The sequence below is a fragment of the Gekko japonicus genome, unplaced genomic scaffold (genome assembly GCF_001447785.1).
Source record: "Gekko japonicus isolate JY-2015 unplaced genomic scaffold, Gekko_japonicus_V1.1 scaffold2632, whole genome shotgun sequence".
Taxonomy (NCBI): Eukaryota; Metazoa; Chordata; class Lepidosauria; order Squamata; family Gekkonidae; genus Gekko; species Gekko japonicus.
Window position 1 is genome coordinate 81,433 of NW_015175446.1, and position 23,352 is coordinate 104,784.

The 23,352-nt window shown below is 51.3% G+C and overlaps 1 protein-coding gene across 1 annotated transcript in view; it reads right to left on the reverse strand.

Moving 5' to 3' along the window:
- Positions 1–23,352, reverse strand: part of CHRDL1 (chordin-like 1) — a 90,507-nt gene that overhangs the window by 11,925 nt on the left and 55,230 nt on the right. Inside the window, exons 6-7 of the mRNA XM_015425874.1 lie at positions 16,911–16,978; positions 11,011–11,185 (exon numbers count right to left, since the gene is read on the reverse strand). Coding sequence (XP_015281360.1) covers positions 11,011–11,185; positions 16,911–16,978 — 243 coding nt within the window. The remainder of the gene's footprint in view (positions 1–11,010; positions 11,186–16,910; positions 16,979–23,352) is intronic.

Below are 23,352 nucleotides of genomic sequence, written 5' to 3' on the forward strand. Positions count from 1 at the left end.
CGCTGTTGCGCAACCTGTGGAGACGAACAGCGGCAAGCGCCTGATGCCACGTAAGTCCACCGGGAACGCGATGAGACGCCCGCCCTTGGCCCGCGGTTTCAGGAAACTAGTACCTCGTAGGCACTAGTTTTTAACTCCGCACCTTCGGCGGGGAGCCACGGGTTCGCAACGGGAGCACTGCGCTTCCCAGATGTTGGGGTGAGATCGAGCCCGGGAAATCCGCGGGACTCCCGTGCCTCTCCCGCGGCAACTTTGCCGTCTGACCGGGGCCATTATCTTCCTTTCTCACCAAGATCTTAGGTGGATTATGCAGTGTGAGTCAATGTATTCAGTAGGATGGATGTAAGGAAGAGACGGGGCTTGTGTGTAAAACAGCAATACTGAAGAACTGAGTGAGGGCAGGAGGGGGAGGATCGACCTTGCAAGTCACTGCAGGAACTGCCTGGTCTTTAGCTTTGCAAGAGCTGCACAGCTGAGATATCTTAATTAACAGCTGGACTGGATAGAGGGAGGGGGTAGTGTCCTTCCCAGGATAAAAGCCAGGGGGGGGGACAGCAAGCACACGTCTTTTGGGCAGGATTTCTTCCTGCCTTTTGGAGTTTGAGTAAGTTTCGGCTGATTTTAATGACTATTTGTATTTTGGCAACCACTGAAGGATGTTGAATTTTCCTTTGTTTATCTAATTATTGTTAGTCAAGGTTGCCTTGCCCGTTCTTTGATAATAAAAGTACTTTTGCCTGATTTACTGAACTGTATAGCCTGAAGCTGAGTATCTTGGCAGAGAGCCCCAAACCTGCATCATACAATGGGGCATCGAATAAGCAATGTAATAGGATTAGGATTGCAAGGAAAAAACCCTGGGACAAACCTGAAACAGAGAATATGTACTACTACGGCATATTAAGCAATGCAGAAATTACATAGAAGAGAAGAAGAGATTTATACCCCGCCCTTCACTACCCGATGGAGCCTCAAAGCGGCTTACAATCCCCTTCCCTTCCCCTCCCCGCAACAGACACTCTGTGAGGTAAATGGGGCTGAGAAAGCTCTCAGAACTGTCCTTGAGAGGACAGCTCTGAAAGAACTTATGACTGACCCATGGTCACACCAGCAGCTGCATGTGGAGGCGTGGGGAATCAAACCCGTTTCTCACAGATTAGAGTCCGCGCTCCTGACCTCTACACAGAACTGGCTACACCAAACTAGCTTGATACATACAGTAACAGATAGTATACAGGATACACAATAATATAGTCCATAGTCTTTCCCCTTATTCTTCCTGATTGCAATAAAGCCCTATTACTTTGGTAAAAATACCCTCCTGAATAATTCAGTTTTGCGTAGTTTGTGAAATGTCAGAAGAAAGGGAGCTTTCCTGACCTTATCAGCTTAAGGTGGGGGCCACAACAGAGAATGCAGGTGCGTGGGCAGTTCTGGATCATGCCCATGTGTATCTGCTCTTGCTGGTATGATCTTGCTTTCCCCTTATGTGAATGTCTGCAGAGAGATTATGTGACCCTTGATTCTAACAAAGGTATTTCCTTTGAGTTTTGTGTTAGAAGACAAGAGGGATGTACATTATTATGGGCTGTATCCAGTGGATCTGTTCTTCTACCAGTGGTACTTTCCCCGGTATAAGGTTTCTACCCTAACCTGAAGGAGCTGCGGTGGCTCAAGTGGTTAAGATGCTGCTGCAGGCTGTGGAAGGTCAGTAGTTCAGCAGTTCGAGACCCGAGTTGCCGCATGACGGAGTGAGCTCCCGTCTCTAGTTCCAGCTCCTGCCAACCTAGCAGTTCGAAAGCAAGAAATTGCAAGTAGATAAATAGGTACCACTTCGGTGGGAAGGTAACAGCGTTCCGTGCGCCTTGGTGTTTAGTCATGCCGGCCACATGACCACGGAAACGTCTTCGGACAGCGCTGGCTCTTCGGCTTGGAAATGGAGATGAGCACCGCAACCCTAGAGTCAGACTCGACTGGCTTTCGAGCAAGGGAACCTTTACCTTTACCTTACCCTAACCTGGCTGGCCTAGGCTAGCCTGATCTCATCAGATCTTGAAAGCTAAGCCAGGTCAGCCTTGGCTAGTATTTGGATGAGAGACCCCCAAGGAAGTCCAAGGTTGCTGTGCAGAGGCAAGCAATGGCAAACCGCTTTTGTTCATCTCCTGCCTTGAAAAATAGATGGGGTCACCATAAGTTGGCTGTGATTGGGCAGCAGTTTCCACCACCTAGGATATTTTTGATGTCTCAAGAGAGCTTGCAACAGGGAAGCTCCTTCTGTCGAGGGAAATGGATTCCCTTTGTGAAACAGATCAGATCCACTGGATACAACCCAATAATAACAACATTGCTATTGCTGCTGTTTAGAAAAATCCAACCTGGGTAATTTTGGGAAATCTGGGGGGAAATCACAGAGTAAGGAAAGTCTGGGAAAGCAGGTCTGGACAAGGAATTCCCATCGGTCATTTCCATGTTTTCTGGCCTGCTATAAAACCATTGGAAGCTGGAGTCCTCCAACATTCCTGCCCCGGGCCTGTTTGAAGTTAGCTCAGCAGTTAATTAATAGCACCTACACTAATTGCATAGAACAAAAGAAAATGGCCTGCTCAGCAATTCTTTCTTCCATCTGAAAAAAACAAAAAAAACCTCTCTGTCTGCAAAGAAGCATGCAGTCCCTCTGGAATCACCCTAGTTGCGGTCCTGCGCATGGGAAATGTGCTATTCATTTGCAGGCTTTTTTATGCTCCAAAGCAAATCAGTTAGAAATTGCTTTGATGAGATCTTTGTGTGTGTGAACCGAGGGTGGGGGTGGAGACACGGCAGTGGGCGGGAGCCAGCATGAAACACCACCGGCCCGAGCCGAATGTTATTGCATGATTGTTCAGGTGGATAATAAAGCCAGCATTCCTTCGGCTGGTTAATACCTTGAAAGATTCGCTGGCCATAAATCAAAGGCTTTGAAACGTTTTGGGGGGCCGCGTCCCGAGAGCGTGTGCGGACTGCTGCTTTGGTGCAGAGCTGCTGTTCTACACCAGATTCTTTTAAAGTGTGCTTGGGGGTCTCATTGAGGGGTGCCAATCTCCAGGTGGTCCCTGGAGATCTCCTGGAATTACATCGGATCTGAAGACCGAGGTCCGTTCCCTTGGAGAAAATGGCTGCTTTGGAGGGCAGACTGATTGACCATCACGCTCTGCTGAGGCCTCTCCCCGAACCGTGCCCTGGGCAGCTCCACCCCCAAATCTCTAGGAGTTTCCCAGTCCAGAACTGGCAATGGCAACCCTGTCAAGGGTCAGCAACCTCCAGGTGGGGCCTGGAGATCTCCAGCTGGTCCCCGGACGATAGAAATCAGCTCCCCAGGAGGAAGTGGCAGCACTGGAGGATGGGCTGTATCATGACATCCAGGGGCAGGTTAACCATTAAGCAGACTAAGCACGTGCTTAGGGCACCAGGGCCAAAGGAGGCACCACAAAGTTGGGAAAAAGGTGAAAAGGGGGAAAAAAACCGAATGAAGATTTGTTAAAAAAATATTGATAAAACTAGTGCAAATAGTGGGCCCTGGAGATCTCCTGGAATGACATCGGATCTGAAGACCGAGGTCCGTTTCCTGGGAGAAAATGGCTGCTTTGGAGGGCAGACTGATTGACCATCACACTCTGCTGAGGCTTCTCCCCGAACCATGCGCTGGGCAGGCTACACCCCCAAATCTCTAGGAGTTTCCCAGTCCAGAACTGGCAATGGCAACCCTGTCAAGGGTCAGCAACCTCCAGGTGGGGCCTGGAGATCTCTAGCTGGTCCCCGGACGATAGAAATCAGCTCCCCAGGAGGAAGTGGCAGCACTGGAGGATGGGCTGTATCATGACATCCAGGGGCAGGTTAACCATTAAGCAGACTAAGCACGTGCTTAGGGCACCAGGGCCAAAGGGGGCACCACAAAGTTGGGGAGTAGGTGAAAAGGGGAAAAAAACCGAATGAAGATTTGTTAAAAAAATATTGATAAAACTAGTGCAAATTGATCACGGTGCACCCTAGGGTTATCTTATATTTTTTGTTGGCGAACTGCAGTGTCATAGGCTATGTTTAAAAGTAAAATGATGGAGCCAAATTCAGTTGTGTTCCCTCTAAGCTGTGGAGTCTTGTGAGCAAAAACTCTGGTTTGTGAGCTGCTGGCCTTAAAGTTGTGAGCGAGCGATTTGGCTGCTGCACAAGTCAGTTTGCTCTGGAGCCTTCCTTCCTGAGCTGAGACAAAAATGCGTGAGCCGGAGGCTAACAAACTGTGAGCCAGCTCACACTAACTCAGCTTAGAGGGAACACTCATGACAGTCCTTTCAATGACCCTCTCTGCCCCTTTTTAATTTCAGCCCCATGTAAACGTCAAAAATGAAGCGTGTTCAGTTGAGTGGTGCGCAAAAGAGGAGGAAAGGAGGGGGGGGCACCAAGATTGGTCAGTGCTTAGGGCACCAGAGAGCCTTAATCCGCCCCTGATGACATCCCATCGCTGCTGAGCCCCCTCCCCTCCCCAAACTCTACCCCCCCGGCTCTGTACAGAGGGCTGTTCTTTCATTACTGATTCGGGTGGGCTGCCGTGTTGGTCTGAAGCAGCAGAACCAAGTCGGAGTTCGGTGGCACCTTTCAGACCTGCAAAATTTTATCCGCGGTATAAGCTCTTGTGTGCATGTGGCCACTGGACTCGAACTTTGTTCTTTCATTACTGAGTAACCCAGTGCTTTTCGGACTTCTTGAAACTGGGTCCCCCCTTTCTAAACTCGCTCTGTCTTGCAATCGCGCTGCCGATATCAGGCTAAGCCCCAGCACTTCTTAGTGAGGAACAGGTTTGCCGGCTCCGGATTAAGAAACTTCTGGAGATTTGGGGGGGAGGGGGGGAGAGGCAGAACCTGGGGAGGGCAAGGTCTGACGAGGGGAGGAGCCTGCATGGGATAGAACAGTGGTGGCGAACCTATGGCACGGGGGCCAGAGGTGGCACTCAGAGCCCTCTCTGTGGGCACGCGTGGCCATCGCCCCAGCCAGGCCCAGACCATCATTAAAGTGTCGAATTCTCTGCCAAATAATTGTAAGTAAGTGAAAGCATTTGGGATTGCTTTCCTTACTTTGTTTGGGCCATCTTAAGTTAATGTATGAGTGGTTTTTTCTAAAGTAAAACCTCAGTATTCAGGTTAAATGGCCGTGTTGGCACTTTGCGATCAATAAGTGGGTTTTGGGTCGCGGTTTGGGCACGCGGTCTCTAAAAGGTTCGCCATCCCTGGGATAGAAAATCATAGAGTCCGTCCTCCAAAGCGGCCGTTTTCTCCACGGGAATTGAAATTTGTGGTCTGGAGATCAGCTGTCATTTGGGGAGATCTCCAAGCCCCACCTGGAGGTTGGCAACTCTAGTTAAGAAACTAGACAGCAGAGGCGTCTCGGGATGTTTACTGCTGCAAGCCTGTATAAGAGCAAGCAAAAGACACACACCGTGACCAGGAGTGATGAGACGGTTTCTGAGCTGATAGCGAAAACCTCCTTATACATAATTCAGTTTTTTTTCTCCACAGCCGTGAAGACTAGATTCATTACCATTTATTAATGGGTATTAGAAAAATCAATACATTTTTGTCAAGAGCTCCCATGGAGTATAGATGGCACATTTAGATTTTAAAAAGGAAATGAAAAGTGGAGACGCTTGCAAAATCGATTCTGCGGAAAATGGAATGTCTAAAGGTAAAGTGTACTGTTAAGTGGCAACCAATTCATGGCGACCCCACAAAGAAGACGAGCAGAGATAGTTTGTCATTGTCTTCCTCTACGCAGCAGCCTGAGGCTTCCTGGGTGGTCTCCCACCCAAGTGGGACCCTCCATATTCAATGGCAGTATACCTCTGAATATCAGTGCCAAGAGGCAAGATCAGGGGAAGCCCTCAGTCTCTCTGCCCTGTTGTTGGCCCTCCAGGGGAACTGGTTGGCTACCGGATGAGACAGAAGGCTGGACTGGATGGACCCTCACTGGTCTGATCCAGCAGGGCTCTTCTGATGTTCTTATCAGGGGAAGGCCTCAGCCTCTGTGCCCTGCTGTTGGCTCTCCAGAGGAACTGGTTGACCACTATGTGAGATGAGATGCTGGACTAGATGGACCCTCACTGGTCTGATCCAGCAGGGCTCTTCTGATGTTCATATCAGGGGAAGGCCTCGGCCTCTGTGCCCTGCTGTTGGCTCTCCAGAGGAACTGGTTGATCACTATGTGAGATGAGATGCTGGACTAGATGGACCCTCACTGGTCTGATCCAGCAGGGCTCTTCTGATGTTCATATCAGGGGAAGGCCTCGGCCTCTGTGCCCTGCTGTTGGCTCTCCAGAGGAACTGGTTGACCACTATGTGAGATGAGATGCTGGACTAGATGGACTACTGGTCTGATCCAGCAGGGCTCTTCTGGTGTTCTTAAGTACCAGCCCTGCTCAACTTTCAAGCTCTGATGAAATCACGCCGTGCGCGTATGCCAAGTGCCGTCGAGTCACTTCGGCGTCATGGCAACCCTGTGGATGAAGGGCCCCCAAACATCCTGTTGTTGACAGCCTTGCTCAGGTCCTGCAAGCTGAGGGCCTTTGTGGTCTCCTTGGCTGAGTCCCTCCATCTCAAATTGGTTCTTCTCCCTCTTCTCCTGCTGCCTTCGACTTTCCCCAGCATGATTGTCTTTTTCAGGGACTCTCGACTTCTCATAATATGACCAAACGCTGAAGTACAATAGCCTCAGTTGAGTCATTTTAGCTTCTAGGGAAAGCTCAGGGTAGGGCCGCTACACATCTAAGGTAAAGGTTTCCCTTGCTCGAAAGCCAGTCGAATCTGACTCTAGGGTTGCGGTGCTCATCTCCGTTTGCAAGCCAAAGAGCCAGCGCTGTCCGAAGACGTTTCCGTGGTCATGTGGCCGGCATGACTAAACACCAAGGCGCACAGAACGCTGTTACCTTCCCATCAAAGCGGTGCCTATTTATCTACTTGCAATTTCTTGCTTTCGAACTGCTAGGTTGGCAGGAGCTGGAACTAGAGACGGGAGCTCACTCCGTCATGCGGCACCCGGTCTCGAACTGCTGAACTACCGACCTTCCAAATCCTGCAGTTCAGCGTCTTCACCACTTGAGCCACTGCAGCTCCTACACGTCTACCTGGACCAAAATTAAACTGTGCCAGTCGTATTGCTGAAGGAAGAGATCTCGAGGGCCACCCCACCCAGGTCAAGAGCTGGACTGTGGCACCCACTCGGTGGCTCGTGGAGAGTCACATTCACAGTTACCTTCAACCCCAAAGGACACGCTGACTTCCATCTGTCAGGGATGCTTGCAGGTTACCAGTTTCTCTGGCTGCAGCTACTTCGAAGTAGGAACCACCTGCCCACTTCAAGCGCCACCAGGCAAGGGCCTGGCTTCATTTCCTGAAACGGGGCGAGTGCAATGCTGGGGAACAGTGCCCAGAAGAGCCACTAAGTGAGTATTGCTGGTCTTGAACGATGCATATCCTGCCTGCTCAGGAAAAATCCCCTTGGAAAGGCCAGTGAATTCTCTTGGGCCCCCCCATGGTTTATGATTTTTAGCAAGCCAAAAGGGAAATAAGTTGGATTTATCCTCTTCCAGAGAGATTCTGCAGATCAAAATGTTTAAGACATTGGCTGGTTATGAAACCAGGAAGTCTCCTTAAAGATAAGCAGGAGTGGAAAATGCATTTTAAGTGCCAGAATCCAAAGTGGACAGAGAATCACAGAGCTGGAAGGGGCCCTACAGGCCATCTAGTCCATCCCCCTGCTCAGTGCAGGATCAGCCTAGAGCATCCCCAACAGTGTTTGTCCGGCTGCTGCTTGAAGACCACCAGTGAGGGGGAGCTCACCACCTCCCCAGACAGCCGATTCCACTATTGAACAACTCTTGCTGTCAAAAAGTTTCCCTAATATCCTTCACGCCCTTAATTTAAACCCATGATTGCGAGTCCTTTCCTCTGCTGCCAACAGGAACAGTTCCCTGCCCTCCTCTGTCGGCCCTTCAAATCCTTCAAGAGAGCCATCCTGTCCCCTCTCAGCCTCCTCTTGTCCAGACAGAACATTCCCAAGTCCCTCAGCCTTTCCTCACAGGGCTTGGTCTCCAAAGAAGACACACTATGGTTGAAAACTACTGCAGCATTCCGAATAGTGGCCACTGCAAGATATTTGAACAAGGGGTGAACTCAGCTTTCCAACCTCTCTGATCCATGTTCTCCGTGTTGTCCCCCCGGGCTTTAATCTAGAGTTGTGGAAACTTGAGCGGCAGTGTTAGAAGAGTCAAACAGCAAATATATACAAAGAGATGTATTATTATATGTGATCTCTGGAAGATTTGCTGTAGTTTTGATTTATAAAATGTATGTGGAAGTATTTGGTTTATGGAAAATGAAAATAAACATTGAAGAAGGAAAAAATATATACACTGCAAAAACCTTTTTTATAAGTTAAAGTGTTCTATAGGTTCCATCTTATAAAGTGCACTGTGTATTATTCATAATATTCTAAAACAGGTATATAACAACCAGGGGTCATTTCCTGCGGAAGCACACCGGAGCAGAGCTCCGGCAGTAAGGAGCCCAGGGGGCGGGCACATGCAACAAGCCCCACCCCCTGTTCTCAGCAGCCCTCAGTTGGGCGAGGAGGAGCAAGAAGCAGCCAGGTAAGTTGCAGAGCCCCCCCCCCCCCCGCCCCCCCCCGGCACACACCCCCCCCCCCTTCTCTACAGGGAAGGTGCGAGCCCCCCCCCCCCAGCCCACCTTCAGGTACAAGCTCTCCCTCCTCTGTGAGGGCAGATCTACGCGTCCCTGTCCCCTCCATAGCTAGTAATCCAAAACAGTCCAGTGGCATCTTTAAGACCCAAGTTTTATTCAGGTACAAGCTCTCCCCCCTCTGTGAGGGCAGATCTGCATGTTCCCCCCCCCAATAGCTAGCAATCCAAAACAGTCCAGTGGAGCCTGAGCGGTGGGTGTTGCCTTCTGACACACTTCAGGTGATGTCCGGCTGTGTGGCATATGCTAATAAGTTATGCTAATAAGTTATGCTAATGAGCTCCTGCACCTCTTTTTCTATGAAATGACCCCTGTCAGTTTGTATAATTGAATAGCTACCAGTCAATTTACATCCTTTTTACACAATCAACCCGAACGGGAGCTTCTGGAATTGTACACCCGCTTCTCCTTGCTTGAAAAGTCTTCTAAAGGGGGAAGTTTCCTTTTGTATTGAAGTATAAATTGATGTTTGTTGCTGGTCCTACAATAGGCCCATTAAGCAGCTGGCATTCATAGACGGAGCACTCCTGTCTTTCTCAAGGCTGCCTTGGGCTCCACTAGGGTTGCCATTTGTTCGACGGGGGCGGGGGTTTATCTGCTTTGTGGACCCTGATCCACCGCCACCAAGCCGGACGGTGGGGGGAACCCTGCCCCCAAAGAGCCCCATCTGCACCAACATGCCTGCCGCAATGACATCACCCAGAGGTGACGTCATCGCGCAGGGCACGTTGCGGGGGGAGGGGGATGGGACTCTAGCATTTGAAAACAAACCTCTGTGGTTACCATAGAGTTTTCTCTCAAACACTAGAGTATCCCTCTGCAATATGCCCTTCACGATGATGTCTCCTCTAGGTGACATTATTGCGGTGTGCGTGCTCTGCGTGTGTGCCGGAAACGCCAGGGCACGGAGAGTGTAATGTATCCATCCCAGACCGAGTGCGTGGCCATTTCGCCACGCGGTCATGCGAAGCGGCCGAGCTTCGCTCTCAGGAACAATGGGACCAGTGGATCCTAGCCGGCACCTATTGGCAGGCTAGGCTCCCAGCCGAGAGCCTATGGAACTCTCGGCCACTGTAAATAGCCAATCACTCGTGTGTGGGTGTGTTTGGGGAGCGGGGTTGTTGCACATATAAACCAGCCCACGAGCTGGTTAGTTTGTCTTGTTCTGAGCGGAAATAAAGTATGAGAACTGAAATCACTAGTAAGTCTCAGTACTTTTCAGAGAGGGACACCCATGCTGGCAGCCAGTTAAGACCTGGCAACCGTAGGCTCCGCCCCCCCAAATATCCAGGGATTTCCCAAATAGGGATACCAACCTCCAGGTGGAACCCGGGAAGCACCCGGAATTACACCTGATCTCCTGACTAGAAAGGTCTGTTCCCCTGGAAAAACTAGATGCTTTGGAGAGTGAACGCTACTCCACTGAGGCCCCTGTCCTCCCCAGGCTCCACCCCCAAGTCTCCAGGAGGTCCCTATCCTGGATCTGACAACCCCCCATCCCCTGCCAGTGGCCGGGGGGACCCGGCTGTTGGAAATGTATGTGTTTACAAGGTCTGACAATTCAGTCATTATAGGGTTAACTTGTTTGCCTAGTATTGCTATTGCTTAGACTGACCTGGAAGGGATACCTGGCATTGAGCCAATGGGGAATTAGCCCGGGGAAAAGTAGCTTTCTACTGTGATACAGATTGGTCATTTGTTTCAGGTGACTTCCTTTCTAGGGGTCAAGAAGAAGGACAGATTCTCCATTATCTGTGTGCTAGTGTTTGACTATAGGCATCTTAGAAAATGTAGCTGTTAGTGTTATGTTAAGTTGTAGTAATCCCGTGTACCTTTTACCCTTAGAAATAAAGGTTTTTAAAAGCAAAGAAATCTCTTCTTTCCAATAGAGCAAGATCCATTGATAGTCTGAGTATTAAACACTTTTGACTATTTTACAACACCGGCAACCCGATTCCAGAGCCAGAGCTGGTGACCCTATTTGTGTAGGAGGCCGTCTATTATGAATGTGTGAGGCCAAGGTTCTTGTGTGTTCCTGAATGACTGTCGTTGGAATCCTTTTTCTGAAACCTCACAACAGGACTCGGGTACCTATTGGCTAGTGTCTGCAACATCAAGCCTTATTGTGCCATATGGAGAAATGTGAGCGGTGTTGAGGAGCTGCGGACATCCTTCCTCACACCTGGCAGGAGGTCGAAGCCTGTTCAGAAAGGTACCAAAAGGGCTTCCATACCTCGTCCGTGCTTATGCTTGTTGTTGAGGACAATCTGCACGATGGTCCCGGAGGCCTGCTGCGGGTCTGGGAGGGCTCCTCTGTTGCTTCTGCCACCACCGAATCGCGGGATGTGGAAGGCTTGCCTGGCGCTGCTGGGAGGCAGGTCATAATGGGAGCGGTGAGGGGAGTGTCTCTGTCGGAAGAAGAAAGAGAGAACCAGAACTGCAATGTCTCTTGAAGAAGGAAGGATTTCTGATGGATCTCCTGTGTGACTTTTCCTGGAGCCCTTCTCGCAGCCCACTGGGGTCAGGTACAAATCCCTCAAATTTACTGTCTTGAAGCAAAACCAACAAACAGCATTGAGGGTACCTTAAAAACAAATGCATTTATTCACAGAATCATAAGAGTGGGAAGGTACCTCCAGGGTCATCTAGTCCAACCCCCTGCACAAGGCAGGAAATTCACAAATACCCCCTGAGAGCCAGTTTGGTGTAGTGGTTAAGTGTGCGGACTCTAATCTGGGAGAACCGGGTTTGATTCCCCACTCCTCCACTTGCACCTGCTGATGTGACCTTGGGTCAGTCACAAGATCTGGCACAGCTGTCCTTGAAAAAGTGCAGCTTGTGTCAGAGTTCTCTCAGCCCCACCCACCTCACAGGGTGTCTGTTGTGGGGAGGGGGAGGGAAAGAAGTTTGTAAGCCGCTCTGAGACTCCAAGTGAAGGGCGGGGTATAAATCCAATCTCTTCTTCTTCTTCCCGGGCAAACCAAGGGAAGGCATGGGGTGTGGCCTAATATGCTAACGAGTTTCTGTTGTTGGGTGTGGCCTATTATGCTAATGACCTCCTGCTGGGCTTTTTCTACAAAAAAAGCCCTGATTAGATTTATTTATTTATGAGTGTAATGTATCCACCGCGACCACGTGCGCGACCGTTGGGCCATGCGGTCCAGCGTTAGTTCATAGCTTCATTCCTTCGGACAATAGCCCAAGCGGATCCTGGCCCGCACCAATCAGAGGGCCAGGTCCGCTGCCGAGAGCCTATGGGACTCTCGGCTACTGTAGCAACCTATAAGGGAATTGGGGGTGTGTTTTGGTGGTGGGTTTCTGGGGCATATATACCGGCCTGCGCGCCGGTGTACTTTGTCTTGTTCTGATCTAATAAAGTACTCTTGCTGAATCACTCCACGTTTCCGAGTACTTTTCTTAGATTTCTTAATCACCCTATCCCAGCTTGTGCCGGGCTCTGGGCAACAGCTAGGGCTGGCGTTCTTCTAGATTCCACTTTACCCCAGACTTCCTAGTAGGGTAGCCAGATCCAGGTTGGGAAACTCCTGGGGATTTGGGGGTGGAGCGTGGGGAGGACAGGGACCACAGTGGGATACAAGGCCACAAAGTCCACCCTCCAAAACATCCAATTTCTCCAGGGGAAACTGATCTCTGGAGTCTAGGGATAAGCTGTAATTCTAGGGGGTCCCCAGGTCTCCCTGGAGGCTGGCTAAATCTCTGGATGAAGGATGGCTGCCTCTTACCTGTGCTTAACATCCTTGTATGAACACTTAAGGGGCTGCGGTGGCTCAGAGGCTAAGACACTGAAGCTGCAGACCGGAAGGTCTGTAGCTCGGCAGTTCGAGACCCGAGTGCCGCGTGACAGAGTGAGCTCCCGTCTCTGGCCCCAGCTCCTGCCAACACAGCAGTTCAAAAGCAAGAAACTGCAAGTAGATAAATAGGTACCACTCCCGTGGGAAGGTAACAGCGTTCCATGCGCCTCGGTGTTTAGTCATGCCAGCCAGATGACCACGGAGAAGTCTTCGGACAGCGCTGGCTCTTCAGCTTGGAAAGGGAGATGGGCACCGCTCCCTAGAGTCGGACTCGACCGGCTTTCGAGCAAGGGGAACCTTTACCTTTATGAACTCTAAGCACACCACCCAAAGCATAACTTGTACTTCCTCCATGGTACTTCCTCCAGTTTTCTAGAAATACACCAATCGTCCAGTGGCCCCGTAAAGACTGATAAAATGTATTCCAAGTTAGCTTTCATAAGCCACAGCTCACTTAATGTTCGGCCAGCAGATCTTAAACCATATCCTCCTTCACTATCGTCTTGGCTTTGAAATCAATGCAGGGATATTAATGCACAGTAAATGAGCCCAGCAGATACAGGCTAGAGTTCCCAGACCCGCCCCACCCCCCCGGCATGGGTGGGAATCCCCCGGTTTCTGGTGCTCCCCCCTCAGTGCCGGCCAGTGCCGGCCAGGTGGCAGGCAGGTAGAGTTACTGCCCCAAACGCAACAGGCCTACCTTACCAGGAAGTGATGTAGGCATGTCAGTCATGTTGGAGGGGATGGATACTGCTTTTTGGGCAAAACTCTATGGTAGAATCAGGGATCATTTCCTGCAGGAGCGCACAGGAGCGGAGCTCTGGCAGCAAAGAGCCCAGGGGGTGGGCACATGCAACAAGCCCCACCCCCTGTTCCCAGCAGCCCTCAGTCAGAGCAAGAAGCAGCCAGGTAAGTTGCAGAGCCTCCCCCCCCACCGGCTCCCCAGCCCCAAACAGTCCAGTGGCACTTTTAAGACCCAGTTTTATTCAGGTACAAGCTCTTCCTCCTCTGCGAGGACAGATCTGCACGTTCCCCTCCCCCACAATAGCTAGCAATCCAAAGCAGTCCAGTGGAGCCTGAGAGGTGGGTGTTTCCTTCTGACACACTTCAGGTGATGTCAGGGGGTGTGACATATGCAAATAAGTTATGCTAATGAGTTATGCTAATGAGCTCCTGCACCTCTTTTTCTACGAAATGACCCCTGGGTAGAATTAACTTCAAACCACAGAGTTTTGCCCCCAACCCAGAATGTGCTTCTTCCCTCCACTCTCCCAGAGTGTCCTGGTAAGTCCCCCGCCAGCTTGTTGTTCAAACCTGGCAACTCTAATACGGGCAGAGTATTTATTCCATTTACACCCCACTTCCCTCCCCTTCTCCATTTCATCTTCACTTGCAACATTCTCTCCTTCTCTCTTTTATCTTCACAACCATCTTGTGAGGTAGGTTAGGCTGAGAGTATGTGACTGGCCAAACGTCACCTGGCGAGTTTCCATGGCAGAGTGGGGACTTGAACCTCAGACCGGCTCGGATGTCTGTGACAAAATCCTGAATCATAGCTCAGGAAGAGACTTGCCGACTCTCATCCTTCCCCCCTTGAGGGACAGGAGTTCCCGCCCACTAGGACCCAAGTTCTTCCCTTTCTGCACACTGCAGACTACCAGCTCTGCATCCATCCTGGGCCTCACTAACTGAATTTCTTGGCAAGTCAGTGTCATTTGAGTCTCGCCTCTGAAATCAGCCTCCTGCCGAATATAAAATGCCTTGAGAAATTTCAAGGCGCCGATCTTGAAAATGGACACTTCGATTTCCTTTCGGGCAGATCTGTTCCTCAGCTACCTGAGGAGGCTTCAAAGGCGACAGTCTGCTTTGCCACCAAATAAAGCTCCGTCAGAAATCCTCTTGTGGAGGCGGGCTGGGCCTCGAGTTAAACTATCCCCAGGGCTATTTTGGGGCAGGAACGCACAGGAACGGAGTTCCGGCTGGCTCCTGAGTTGGCCACGCCCAGCAGGAACTCATTAGCATAACAGGCCACACCCAAGAGCAGAAACTCATTGGAATTGGCTACATTAGGGGTGTGTGGCCTAACATGCAAAGGAGTCCCTGCTACAAAAAAAAGGCCCTGGGTTTTGACAACAAACAAGGTAAACAGAATAAGAAGCAAAAGGTGGGTGTGGCTGGATGACCACACTTCTGGTAACATGTGGGGTGTGGCCTAATATGCTAATGAGCTGTGCTGTCAGGGCTGTGGCCTAATATACTAATGAGTTTCTGCTGTTGGGTGTGGCTTATTATGCTAATGAGTTCCTGCTGGGTTTTTTCTACAAAAAAAGCCCTGACTATCCCTGCCCGTGACCTTCACTTGTAGGGTTGCCAGGTCCCCCGGGGGGGGCGGGGGAACCCCTGCTCAATGGGTCCGTTACCCGCCGGCCCGGATCAGGCCGCTGGGGGGAACCCCAACCCCAAATTGCCGGGATTGCGGAGACATGCTCGGCATGATGATGACACCTGGAGGTGATGTCATCGCATCGGGCACATTGCGGGGGGACACTCTATCATTCAAGGGAAAACTCTAAGGTTTTCCCTCGAATGATTGTGGTCCCGCCCCCAACATGCCGGACACGATGACGTCACTTCCAAGGAGCTCCCGGAGAGGGCCAGGACTCCCCCCGGTGCAGCTACGGTAGGACTTGGCAACCCTATTCACTTGCCCTGCGCAACCACCCTCCCGTTGTCCAAAGGTCTCTTGCTCTCCCCGGTAACTCCACCCTTTCTCGTGCTTACGGCTGCCAACTCTGACTTGGGAAATTCCTGGAGATTTGGGGGCAGAATCGCGGAGGGTGCGGTCTGGGGGGAGAAGGGACTTCAGTGGGGTATAATGCCATAGAGTCCACCCCCCCAAAGCTGCCGTCTTCTCCAGGGGAAGTAATCTCTGGCATCCAGAGACCAGCTCTAATACTGGGAGATCTCTCGGTTCCATCTGGAGGCTGAGCACCTTACTCACGCTGCCCCTTAGGCCTGGGACCGCTTCTCAGAGGTCCTGTGTGATCCCGCCTCTCTCACGGGTGATCCTGTGTGTGGAGCAGTAGGGTTACCGCCCTCTAGGTGGGGCCAGGAGTTCTCCCAGTGTTGCAACTCATCTCTAGCTTAGAGACACCAATTCCCCTTAGAGGAAACGGCACCTCTGGGAGGGCAAACTCTATGGCATGACGTCCCTGCCGAGCTCCTGTCCAGTGTTCCCTCTAAGCTGAGTTAGTGTGAGCTAGCTCACAGTTTTTTAGCCTCCGGCTCACACATTTTTGTCTCAGCTCAGGAAGCAGGGCTCCAGAGCAAACTAGTTAAAGCAGTAGCCAAACTGCGCCAGTTGTACTCTCTCGGCCTAAGCAACCTCACAGGGTTGTTGTGAAGATAAAGAGGGAGGGGGAAGACTGTCGTATGCCCCCTGTGGTTCTTGGAGGGTGGGAGGAAAATTTGAATGTGAAAACCCTTCTTCAAAACCCACCGATTCTTTCTGCATCATGCCCTGTCTCCCTCCCTATGGAACTTAAGCACAAATGCCTCCTCTAACTGGAACAAATGCCAATTCTTCTACTGTTTATTCCCACTCCCGCATCCATCCCTTCTCTTAGTTGGCCTTCCCTGCGTCACAATGCATATTCTTGAGGATAGGGACCAGTGTTCCCTCTAAGCTGAGTTAGTTTGAGCTACCTCACAGTTTTTTAACCTCCGGCTCACAGATTTTTGTCTTGGCTCGGGAAGGAGGGCTCCAGAGCAGACTGATTTATGCAGTCGCCAAATCGCTCGCTCACAACTTTAATGCCAGTAGCTCACATAGTAGAATTTTTCCTCACAATCTTCCGCAGCTTAGAGGGAGCACTGGTAGGGACTCATTACCCTAAAGGTTCCCTTGCTCGAAAGCCAGTTGAGTCCGACTCTAGGGTTGCGGTGCTCATCTCCTTTTCAAAACCGAAGAGCCAGCGCTGTCCGAAGACGTTTCTGTGGTCATGTGGCCGGCATGACTAAACACCAAGGCGCACGGAACGCTGTTCCCTTCCCACCGAAGTGGTACCTATTTATCTACTTGCAGTGTCTTGCTTTCGAACTGCTAGGTTGGCAGGAGCTGGAACCAGAGACGGGAGCTCACTCCGTCATGCGGCACACTCGGGTCTCGAACTGCTGAACTACTGACCTTCCACAGCCTGCAGTTCAGCGTCTTAACCACTTGAGCCACTGCAGCTCCTTACCCTCATTACCCTAGGATTGCACAAATGTAACTGGCATCTGGGGCCTTGGTGCACGCAGTTAGGAATTGACCTTCACTTACGGCTTCTCTGTTTGCCGGCTGCCGGAAGATGTCGCCATCAGAGTTGTCCCACGATAATTCTCCATCACCTGAGAGTAAGAAACAGCAGTGTCAAGACTTATTGGAGGCAACAACTTTAGGAGGGCAGTGCTAGAGGTGCAAAGATGTGGCGTGAAGCACAAGCTAACTTTTTTTTTCTGGATTAAAACTGTGGCTGCTCTTCACTCTTGCGCTCAGAAAGGTGGCTCAAAGCTTGGAAAGAACTGTCTTCACATAGGGATGCCAGCTCCAGGTTGGGGAATTCCTGGAGATATAGGGGTGGCGCCAGGAGAGGGCGGAGTTTGGAGAGGGCACGGGTGCAGGGAATATGATGTCACGCACAACCGCACACAAAGACAGAAAAAACAGTAGAATAATGACTATTTCTGGGTGCGCTATTACAACAAAGGCAAAAGTAATATATATGCTCAGAGTGTTGTTATAATGTATCAATTACTTGCAATATTCCATATAAGAGATTCAATACAAAAAAATAGTTATTCCCATCCAGTATTACATACATTAGGCAGTCCTATTGGAGTGAGCAACAGCATTGAGGCAAGAGATGTTCAGAACAGTGTTCCCTCTAAGCTGAGTTAGTGTGAGCTAGTTCGCAGTTTTTTAGCCTCCGGCGCACACATTTTTGTCTCAGCTCAGGAAGGAGGGCTCCAGAGCAAACTAATGTATGCAGTAGCCAAACCGCTCGCTCACAGCTTTAACGCCAGTAGCTCATAGAGTAGAATATTTGCTCACAATACTCCACGGCTTAGAGGGAGCCTTGGTTCAGAAGTTGTTTGCCATTGCCTGACTTTGCATAGCAACCCTGGTATTCCTCAGTGGTCTCCCATCCAAATACTGACCAGGGCTGACCCTGCTTAGCTTCTAAGATTTGACGAGATTGGGCTAGCCAGAGCCACCCAGGTCAAGGCACTGTTGAGTTGCAGGCTATATTTTATGGCAATTTTGCACATTGTGGGAAGGCAGTCCTATCGGAGTGAGCAACAGCAATGCTTGGGGATTGGAGGATGCTACATTACTCTAAGGGTGCATAGGTGTTATCTCCTCGAATAGGAGGCCTCTCTTTGTCTTAACCTGGGAGCAGCCCTCTGACCCCTCTTCTCTCTCTCCCTTTGTCCTCTCCCTCTCTCACATGGCCTTCCATGGAGACAGAGGTCATTTCGGGGGGGATCGCGGGGGATCGCAGTTCCCCCGGGTGAGGTATGGGGGCGGGGCACATGACAAAGCCCCGCCCCCTGCTTCTGGCCGCCCCGCTTCCGGCCCTCATTCAGCCAGGAGGAGGCAGGAGAAGAGGGAGGGCAAGTTGCTCCCCCCCTGCCTCCCCCCACCCCTGCCTGCCTGGGGCCAGGGAGGGCCTTCGCGGGGCTTCCTTGCACTCCCGCTGGCCTTACAGGTCCACTGCCGGGCCCCTCATGCCGGGACCGTTGGGGGCGGGGTGTGTGGACTTATGACACACCTCCGGTGATGTCAGGGGGTGTGGCCTTATGACACACTTCCGGTGATGTCAGGGGGTGTGGCATATGCTAATGAGTTATGCTAATGAGTTCCTCTAGCTCTTTTTCTACGAAACGACCCCTGCATGGAGACACGTGTCTCTGCAGGTCTCTCCTGTAAATACTCCTACACACATGATGCCAGACAAGCTGGCTATTTGTGATAGGGAAAGCACTCTTTAGATTAGGCTTATTTATCTTCTTTTGACTGCCACCTGAATGTGAACTGGGTCTACTTCAATAAACGTAAGTTTCCCTCTTTTTTTTGCAATATACTTCTCGGGAGATTCATTTACTGCACTCAGTATCACGCTTCTATGACGGGGCAAAACTCTGCCATATTAACCAAAATATCCCCAGAAATCCCACATACGCTGTTGACTCTCTCTGAGTCTCGTCTCCCAGGTCGCGCTGTTCTTGCTTCCCTCTCCTGGCCTCACAACCCAGCTGTTAGAATCTCAATCCACTTTTGGTTCCTGATCCACTGTTGGAGAACCGCAGCCCTGAGCTCATGTGTGTATATATCTGCCAAGTGTGGACACACTTCATGCATCTGATGAAGTGGAAAACTCACGCCATAATAAATCTGTTGGTCTCCAATGTGCCACAAGACTCTCTCATGTTTTTACAAAAAAGGAATAATTGACAGGATGGTAGAAAAGCTGCATAAATCACGGTAATGCTGGGAAGCCTGTGACGGTAATTTAATTAAATTGAAAACGCAGGGGCTCAATTGGCTTAAACCCAAGTACTTAATTGGCTTTGGAACTGGGTGAAAATGTTTGCACATATGTCTCAAATGCTAGTCAGGCTTCCAGGGATTACAAAACTGACCCGCAGATCGTATTTCCGAAGAGTGCTGACACTTTCATGCAAATACACAGCTTTATTAGAGCCGCACAGTGAACGTAATCCGCTTGTGCCCACGTGAAAGGGAGATAGCAGGGGTGAGAACTTTTAAAAATACAGAAGTTGTTTTGAAAAAATTAAAAAAGAAGTTTCCTGCGTGGGTGGGTTTGAGGACCTGAAGCAAATTGCAGGGAGAAGTTATAATAACCTCCCTCTGGACTCTGTGCCCCTCGTACTTCAGGCCGTCAATGCTCCCTCTAAGCTGTGGAGCCTTGTGAGCAAAAATTCTGCTTTGTGAGCTACTGGCATGAAAGTTGTGAGCGAGCGATTTGGCTGCTGCATAGATTAGTTTGCCCTGGAGCCCTCCTTCCTGAGCGAAGACAAAAATATGTGAGCCAGAGGCTAAAAAACGGCGAGCTAGCTCACACTAACTCAGCTTAGAGGGAACGCTGGTGACCGTAGAGGCTGTCTATGGGTCTCGCTGGGGGTGGATTTGCAGCCTGTCCCCACTTCTCTTAAAAAACACGAGTCCCCCTTTTCCATTTTAGGGCCCCCCGGTTACCCTAACTGGGTGTGATGTGGATGATGCACTCTGAGATCTCTTTCGACACTGCACCTCTTCAGTTCCAAACCCACCATATAAGGTAAAGTTGAATACTAACCTCTTCCGAAAGCCAAAAATAGCAAATAAGGAGCGTAGACTAGGAAAGCGATGACTAGGCTCCTGTTTATCAAGGAGACAGCGTATAAAATGAACAGTGGTAAACCATAGTCTCTGTCTGGGCTCCCATAACCCTGGGGGAGGGTGGGGTGGGGGATCCTGATGCTGGCGAGATGCCCAGGCATGATGTCAGGATGAGGACCTTTTAGGAGCTGTGCGAAGCCAGCCAACCAAGAGGCAACCCAGAGCCAATATCCTGACCCTTTCTCTGCATTGGGGTCCCCAGCCTGTTTGAGACTGTGGGCCTAGGGTTGCCAGACCCCCTGGCCTAGCAGGGTTTATGTGGATTTTTTTGGGGGGTGTTCAACCAGGCACCGGCCCCGCCCCCAAGCCCAAACACCCATAGCCAGCCCTCTCCCTTCTCTCTTGAGAGAGGGGAGGGAGAGGGGCAGCTGCAGGCTGCGCACTTGAATCCCAAGTGGCATTGCCACTGGGAGATCTGGCATGTGGGGCCGCTGGCTGGAAGCACTTAAAGGGACCCCTTAAAGTGCTTCCAGCTGGCAGGGACCGGGCCCTGCAAGCCCGATCTCCAAGTGGCGATGCCACTTGGAGATCAGGGGAGCGGGGCCCGCCTGCTGGAAGCACTTAAAGGGGTGCCTTTAAGTGCCTCTGGACGGCAGGTACCGGGTGCACAGGGCTGCCGGCTGCAAGCGCTTAAAGACGGCAGCACTTAAAGGTGGCAGCCCCTCTCCCCTCTTGCAAGATTAAAAGGGCCCTCCACCTGATCGGTGGGCGCTTTAAATCTTGCAGGCTTTTAGGGAGAGGGGTGGCTGCCAGCAAAAATGCTGGGGGGGCGGGGCTTGGAGCGGGGATGTCCCGAACATGATGTGATTGTGTTGGGGATGCCCTGCCCCCTCCGGGAACGCCCCACAAAGTCCCCCACCAGGGACGAAGATGGACCTGGCAACCCTATGTTGGCCCCCTTGGAACTCTGATACAACATGGTGGGCGTGGCCACAAAATGGCTGCTGCAAGAGGCGGAGCCAGCCACAAAATGGCTGCCACGGCTTATTTTCAGTCATACATGAAGATCCTGATGTTGCGGTGGCAGCTGCTGCCAAAGCAATGTTTATTTATTTATTTATGTATTCAATGTATAGCCCGCTCTCTCGAAGACCGGCTCAGAGTGGGTAACATCAGTTCGTCAACATACAATTAAAATGTCAAAGTATCAACTAATTCAATAATCGATAAAATACATTAAAATCCATACAATACAATCAGTTATATAAAATCAAGATGGCATAAACCCAATACGAAGGGGAAATATTCAACCACTGGAGAAGGGGAACGGGAGGGGGGGGAAACAAGGGGAGAGGAGGGGGGAAGGGGGAGGCCAATCCTTTGGGTCTTACTGACCAAGACCTCCGTACTGCCCTCAACTGTAAGCCCGGTGGAACAACTCAGTCTTGCAGGTTCTGCGGAATTGCACCAAATCCCACAGGGCCCTTTCATTGTCCCCATGCACCCCCATGTCTGCCCCGCTCCGGTCAACTGGATGTGCTCTGGGAGTCCCATGCTTGGAACTTCATTTCCAGGTGCATGCAGGCCTCATTGGGATCAGAAAGGGAGTGTGCTGGGAGAAGTGGCTTGTCTCCCCCTCACGCTCTTTACCCTGCCTGGAATGGCCCCCAGGAGCTGCTATTTGCCTCATAGGGGAAATTTACTTGTAGCCCAACGGGGCAAATAGTGACTCCCCAGTGCTGATTCATGTCAGGTCCTGGTCCACATTGTGTCTATGCAGGCCAGTCCCATAGCCATAGATTTTGGGTTGGTGGGGCATGGGAAATGTTGTGGGGCAGCAGGGGAGGGGGAGGAGGGAGGGGAGAGGAGGGAGGGAGGGAGGTGGCGGCCACACACCTTCCCTGAACTCCCAGCGACGACTTCACCGCTTGGAGATCAGGACGTTTGGGAATCAGGGAAGGTTGGCGGCCAGCAGCTGCCCCTCTTCCTCACCTCCTGCAAGATGTAAAGAGCTCACTGGTCAGCTGGAGGGCCCTTTAAATCTTGGAGGAGGGGAGGGAGTGGGCGGCTGCAAGATTTAAAGGGACCTCCAGCTGATCGGCGGGCCACAGGCTCCCGTCGATCAGCTGGAGGGCCCTTTTAATGTCACAGGAGGAGTGAGAGGGGGAGGAGGGGGGAGAGGGGCAGCAGTGGTTGTGGGGCATGCCTCACATTTGAGGGGGCAGAGCCCTGAGCGGCCCCACCATAGCTACAGGCCTGATGCATGCCTGTCACCTGGGGACACACGAGGAGAATGTGACACATCGTTAGGTCCCAAGTCAGATTTCCAAGTGGCGCCAGGGCCAGCCCGGTAGTCCAAGTTGCTCGCCAAGAAGCTGTCCTGCAGTTTCAAAATTCAAAACCATCTGCTGTAAGTGCTACCGATGTATGTAACAGTCAACATGCCCCACCAATAGATATTTAAATCCGCAGACTGGGGCCATGTTGAGGGAAGGAAAATATTTCTCCAAATCTGGGGGAACCCTCAGGTCTGCAGAAGAATCCCAAATCAGTCGCCTACAACTCAGGAGACAGCTGCCTGGGGACGTGTGCTGTGAGATGGCGGGGGAGGATTACCAGGAGATTCTTCCACCGCCACCCCCCCCCACATCCCCCACCTGCTGCCGACCGGCCTACTTCCACCAGTGCCCCCCAAGCTGCTGCTGCCACCACGACAGACGCAGTGGGGGGGGGATGTGTCTGGGTGGTGAGTGAACAAGAGAGCGTTTGTGAGGCTGAGCCACTGATACTGGCATGGGCCTTTAAATGGCAGCAGTTGGGGAACTGTGGCTGGAAGGAGAGCCCACCAGCTGTGCCATCCAGAGAGACAGTGCTGGTGTCACCTATGCTGCCATGAGCGTGGTGTATGTTTTTCTAATTGCTGTGCATTCCTTCCCATGCGCTTAATTGTATCTTAGCTGTAACACGTATCTCTCAAGGCCACTGGAGGAGTTGGTGTGTCTAGAATCCGTGGGAAGCTTCTTACCTTCCCAGCTTCTGCAGCCGTTAGTTCTCTGCCAAATGCCCGTGCGCGGGAACCCATCTAATTGGGTACTACGTGGGGGGGGGGGGTTGCATACGAATGCCCTATATCCTATTACGCGCATAGGTAACCCGCCATTCCTAACAGTGTTCATGTTACTGCATCTACGGCTTTTCAATAAAAGTAAAACCTTCCTGGAAGCGTGTACTTCCGTTGTTTTGCTGTAGATCCTGACAGCTGGCGAGAGAGAACAGGGGAGGGGGAGAGGAGGCAGCAAAGGTGGGGGGGGGGATGGGATGTCCCCTCACTCACGATTTCTCATGGGTCCCTGTTTGTGCTACTAAATGCCATTTCTGA